The following is a 6,000-nucleotide window of genomic DNA, read 5'->3' on the forward strand; positions in this document are numbered from 1 at the left end:
ATACCTATACAAAAAGGTTCTGAATGGTTGTTAACCCTATATTAACCCAAATGCTCCATATCATTCTCTATTCATTCATTCATTCATTTATTTATAGTTCCAAAAAATCCATAGAGGCATCTGCATATGATATAGAACAATATATTCTGTTCTCCTGAAAATAAGTTTTATTTTACTAACAAGTGTGGGAACTAGGCAGTTTCCTTGGTTTAAATGAATAATGATCGTATACAATCACAGCATTATACAAGTAAATACTGAAAAATGAATCTTATGCAGTTAAAAAGAGCACAGGAGATTATTTGTACATATTGTCATGATTTTAGTGACTATAGATGGTGTTTGGATAATCAGATTTTTTGAACTCTTACAACTCATAACTACAAGTATGGCTTATGCTCTCGCTGCTCTACACATCACAAATCACTACAGGACACAGTAGGTCTTCTCAGTCAACTTTAGTCTTCACTAGTCATTGTTTGGTAGTGACTCCCAACAGTGGACTGAATTCCCAAACTATCCCTGGCCTCAGCTACCAGATTCTCACAGCAACAGCTCACAACAGTTGAACCCCAGCGGTTATTTAACTGCAACTGAGTCTTAGTCTTATATGATTGACTGTCATTCAGCCAGTCTCTTGGAATAAAGCACTCATCTCGGGCTTATGACCAAATTATTATTACTGTCAGACAGTTGCAGGTTTCTTGATGTGGGGTGCTCTGTCTGATGAGAGGATGGGTCTATCATTTACAGTTGCTGATGGCCCTCACCAGTGCAGTCATTCTCAGGCCTGAGCCCCTTGGACTCGTGACCGTATTTTGCTGTCTCAGATTCAAGACTTCCCTTTTAGTTGCCTCCTACAACTCATAGGGTTATGGTGAAGGTATTCAACCCCACCTCCGCATGGAAATTCAACTCCTTACTTGTTCAGCTTATAATATCTTGGCACATACCACACAGAAAACCGTTTTTCTGTTGCAGTGCAGCTGTTCTCATGGAAACACACTTGTTTCTGCAGCCATTATTTCGCAGCTGTTGTATAGTAATTTATTTTGCTATCATTAACTAGCAGTGTGGCTACTGTTTCTAAAAGTGCTTTACATTTTTAAGATGCTGAATCTGATCTTTTAGTATACGAAGTATAGCAAACATCTACTGAGGTATATTGGTACTGGTCCATTTATTAAAAGAACAACTGTCATTTTCACTTACTGCAGTTTCTAATGTTTTATTTAAGATGTTTTTCTAATTTTTCTGCTAAGTTTTATTTTCATGTCTCCAATTTTAGCTTTATATTGTTTTATTTATAACCAAGATGGAATTCTTATTAGATAAGTACAGGCTTTAACCTAATCCATGGAGAGCAGGTGATTATTACTATTCTCTTTTAATTATTTTGTTATTATTGCATTAATTTACCTTGTCAATGTTTTCGTACCTACTGTGGTACTTGGTACAATGTGCCATACATAAATGTCCACAGCCAGTCACAATAACCACACAGTCTTTACTGCTTGAGCCTTAGGACTGAATAGGACTGCGGCTTCAAATCATGCTCAGAACATAGATGTATGTTTGTATTTTCTATGTTGTTCTGTACAGGTAACAGATAAATTCCCTATCCAAGGAGTCCAATCGCATGTTCAGTAGGATAAATTCAATATAAAATACAGGAATAGATTAAGCAAGAACAGTGAGTGAGAAAGTGAGCCATTCACTCATGCATGTTAGAATTTGTCTGTAAAGTTGAAGGTTAATTTGTCCTTGTGCTTAATTAATTACACACAATGCCATAAAGACATATGGGGAGTGGACATATATCTCCACATTTCTTTACCTCGGCTCTAGATGGAGGTTCTATATGTAATGCGGAATGTTGGTATGAAAAAACCATGAAAGGAAAACCACATATGACTGAATGTAGGTAATCTTAAGTCTAAGTTTAATAAGATATCTTTACTTTCGACATGTTAGGTATTTTAACCGAGATAAGATAACAGAGATATAGATAATATGGAACTTAGCAGTTAGGTAACATATTGTACGTTGGTGGTATGATATGTACTATCTGTAATTTAATGTTTCCATTTAAAGGAAAATTAAGTACATAATGGTTCAATAAAGAACAAGTGTAAGTATTTTATAGTATCTTCTTCATAGTAAGTTTTTGTTACTTTATTTTTCTTTTATTAATTAGGCCTAGGTTTTGGAGAAAGTAGTATGGATGATGTTTCTGATCACTACTGGATATTGCAAGACTGTCGTAAGTGAAGTACTGACAGAAAATTTTATCACTTCAAATAATATATGTGAAATTAAAGAATGTGGAAGGAATTTGCTAAAGCACATACACAGAAGGAAGACAAATGGAATATGAAGTCAGGTGCTGCAATTCAAACCATTTAAGCAGAAAGGTTATGAGCATATACAGAATAGATGGGAAGACAAATTACACTTACAGGGTTTATTATTAAGCAAAAAGCTTAATCCTGCATAGGTCATGACAGTTAATGATAATGATGGTGTGTATCAGGCAGTGTGCAGTTTCGAGAGCAGTGACAGCTTCCTAAAGGGAATTGTTCTTCAGTAATCTTGATAATGTGTCCCCCCCCCATATTTTAAACTTCAAGAAATTCATATGATGTTATGTAACTAGAAAGTTAATATAGTCACAGAAAGGACATAGACAAAATAAAGTTAATTTATGTGGTGTTTTGTTTATTACAGTGCATAGGATGGCAGGAATTAGAAATCCCGTTTACAGTTCAGAATATGAAATTAATCAGTTTCCACAGGTAAGGTTTATAGCCGTACTTGGCGTGTCTCAGTATGATCATAATACCAGAACATCAGAGTCACTCTGTAAATGTTTATTTCACCTCCTGATCCAGATGCTTTCATAACCATGAAAGTTATACAGCACTGGGTGGGAGAATGAATGTGAATGATAATGTAAAAATATATGGAAAGTACTGGTCATGGGCTATGTTTAAGGTACTATCCCAGCACACTACTCAGTCCACTTAGATGGTTAGAAAAGCCTCAGAATTGCTTTTCCTCAAGCTGTTGGTCAATCCCAGGATATTCTGAATATGGAGCAGATTACCAACTGCTCAAGAGGTGTTATTAGGTGTATGGTTTGATACCTTATGAAGTGATTATGATGTCTGTTGGATGAGGTGCATTTGATGTACATGATGTTCAAATAGTTGGATTTGCTGATGCCTTCAGGCAGTTTCTTAAGCTGTAAAGATAGCTATATTTTCATTTGATTTATTTTGTTCCACCTCTGGAGTATACTGGTTAACATATAAACTAATATTCAGAAGACTTGGATTTGATTTTGGTCAATACCATGAAGAAATTAGAATAAATGGAATAGAAATAAAATTTTCGTAGTGACCCAATTCATGTAGGAAAAAAATAAAATATGACCACAATTAATAAAATTTAGATGGAAGTACAATATATCCAACTTTAAGAATGTTATGTATGTCATATAATATGTTAACAAATATTTAAGTCCTTCAGCCATTCCATATTAGATTAATGAAGTTAAGTTTCTCTTTCACTCTTATAAAATATGACATCAATAGCTTTGAAAGTAAAGTGATTTTAATGAAGAACTGAACACGTTTCTCTTGTGGTTTATTTAACAACACTGTCAGTATCTTGACTATATTGCATCATATGATAGAGTGGTTGATGAATAGAAAGGATTTGGAAGGAAGCAATCATAGCCAAATCAGACTGCTATCCTGAGGCTTGCCTGGAGGCGCTGAGGAATACCATGGAACACCTCAGTCATGATAACCAGTGTTTTGGTGGAGGTTTGAACCAAGCATCTCCTGAATACATGTCTAAAGCAATACCACTATGCTAACCCTGTTGGTAACAAGTCTTCAAACAGTGGTGGTGTTTCCAAGGTCATTTGGAAGGAAAGTTAAGAGTACATATAGGTAAAATAGTCAGGCTTCAGAAGTGTTTAAATGGACATGGGCTGGATAATTTTGGTGCCCACTGTTGGCCACCTATCCTGCAGTTCCAGTTCTCATAAATTTCTGTATCTAAAACTGCTGTTTCAAATCGTGTCCACAGTATTTTCATGGATGTACAGTGTCCGTATTCTCAGTACTTAAACTCCAATGCAGTGTAGAGGTGGAAAAAACATTTCACATAACCATTGTATATGTAGCTATAAAGTCTGTAAACAGAAACTGTAATAATATTTTCTGTCTCAGTTAACAGCTTACATCTGGAAATCTCTTTACGGTAGAGAAAAGTAATTTTGGTTGGTTTTTGTTCATCTAGCAAATTACTCATAGAGAAAAACCTCCCACTGTTAAAAGAAAAATCAATAAAAGCAATAAAACAATTAGAAAACTGATTCCTAACAAATAATCTTATAATAAATACTGAAAAGACTAAAGCAATACTATTTCAGGGGCGAGGATCTAGTTTTAACTCGTGGACCCATTCTGTATTTAAAAAATGAAGAAATAACTTACTCATTAAATTTAAAATTTTAAGGTATTTATATCACAGATAGCTTAAACTGGGCCAATCATATGCAACATCTCTGCCATAAATTCAAAGCTCTTTATTTGATTAAATCCCTATGAGACTCAGTAAGTTTACCAGTACTAAGAAGTACTATTTAAAAAAAAACCATGTAATGAAATTTATGACCCCTAAGGCCATGGACTATCCATTACATATAAAATATAATGACCAAACACTTAAATTTTCTGTAAATGCGAAGTTTTTAGGTGTGTGCCTGGACAATCTTTTGGGCTGGGAAAAATACTCTGATGAAGTGATAAATAAGTTGAGTGTTGCAACCTTTGTGCTAAAAAACTACAGCCTATAGTAAGTAGGCAAGTGTTGAAAATGGCTTATTGTGCTTACTGTCAAGCTCAACTTAAATCATCATCATCATCGTTATCGTCATCATCAGTAATCTGTCAGACGACAGGTCCACAGTCTCTTCCAAAACAGTTCCTCCACTTAATGTGGTCTAGAGCTTTCTCCTTCAAATGAGAATATCATCTTCTGTCCCCAAGGTCATCCACCATCTTCTTACGTCTTCTTCATCTTCCGGTCACTTCTATCCACCCCTCTATCTTTCCTTCAATAACTTCTTTTAGAAGGCAGTTTCTGCATAAAACATGACCAATCCAATTAGCCTTCCATTTTCTTATTTCGTGTAGGATATTCCTCTGCTCACTGACTCTAAATAACACTTCTTCATTTCTCACATAATCGGTCCAACTGATCTTCTCCATCCTTCTCCAACACCACATTTTGAAGCTTTCTAGGTGTTTTTGATCTACTGCCCTAAGGGTCCAAGTTTCAGCACAATACAAAGCCATGCTCCAAATGTAGTATTTCACTAGTTTCTTTCTCAAATTTAAGTCCAATTTGCTGGTATTCTTCGTCATCAATGAAAAGAGTTTTTGTGGCTCAGAAAAGAGCAATTAGAGCAATGTTAATGATGAGGCCTAGAAGTTCTTGTAGAGAGGTTTTCAGAGAATTAGGGATACTTACAGTTCCCTGTTTGTTTATACATATATGCCATGGTCATGTTTTTAGTTGAAAACGAAAATAATTATCTTCCAAATAATAGTGTACATAAAATTAACACTAGAGTACAAAATAGGCTACACATCACATCAGCTAGACTATCCATTAAACAAAAGGGAGTGTATTATACATCCATAAAAATTTTTAATAATTTGCCACATAAATTATATATTTTAAAGGATAATGTTAATTTATTTAAACGAAAACTGAAAGACTTTCTTATCTTCAAAGCTTTCTATTCTATTGATGAATGTATGGCAAATACCTAATTGTATTAAATTCCTATTGTATCTAGGTTGTGTCTATTTGTACTTGGTTGAATATCGCAACTACTTTTAATTAATCTGACAAGCTCAATATCCGGCCCAATGTATATGTGTGTGTGTGTGCATGTGTGTGTGCCTTTTTGTGTGTGTT

General features: G+C 34.8%; 1 protein-coding gene across 1 annotated transcript in view; it reads left to right on the top strand.

The window, feature by feature from the left end:
- The first annotated feature begins 370 nt into the window (after window positions 1-370).
- The window catches only part of LOC111865234 (uncharacterized transporter YutK), a 40,276-nt gene continuing 34,646 nt past the window's right edge, over window positions 371-6,000 (top strand). The window contains exons 1-2 of the mRNA XM_023853125.2: window positions 371-438; window positions 2,728-2,795. Of these exons, the coding sequence (XP_023708893.1) occupies window positions 396-438; window positions 2,728-2,795 (111 nt within the window). The 5' untranslated portion in view covers window positions 371-395. The remainder of the gene's footprint in view (window positions 439-2,727; window positions 2,796-6,000) is intronic.

This window comes from Cryptotermes secundus, unplaced genomic scaffold (assembly GCF_002891405.2).
Source record: "Cryptotermes secundus unplaced genomic scaffold, Csec_1.0 scaffold614, whole genome shotgun sequence".
NCBI lineage: Eukaryota > Metazoa > Arthropoda > Insecta > Blattodea > Kalotermitidae > Cryptotermes > Cryptotermes secundus.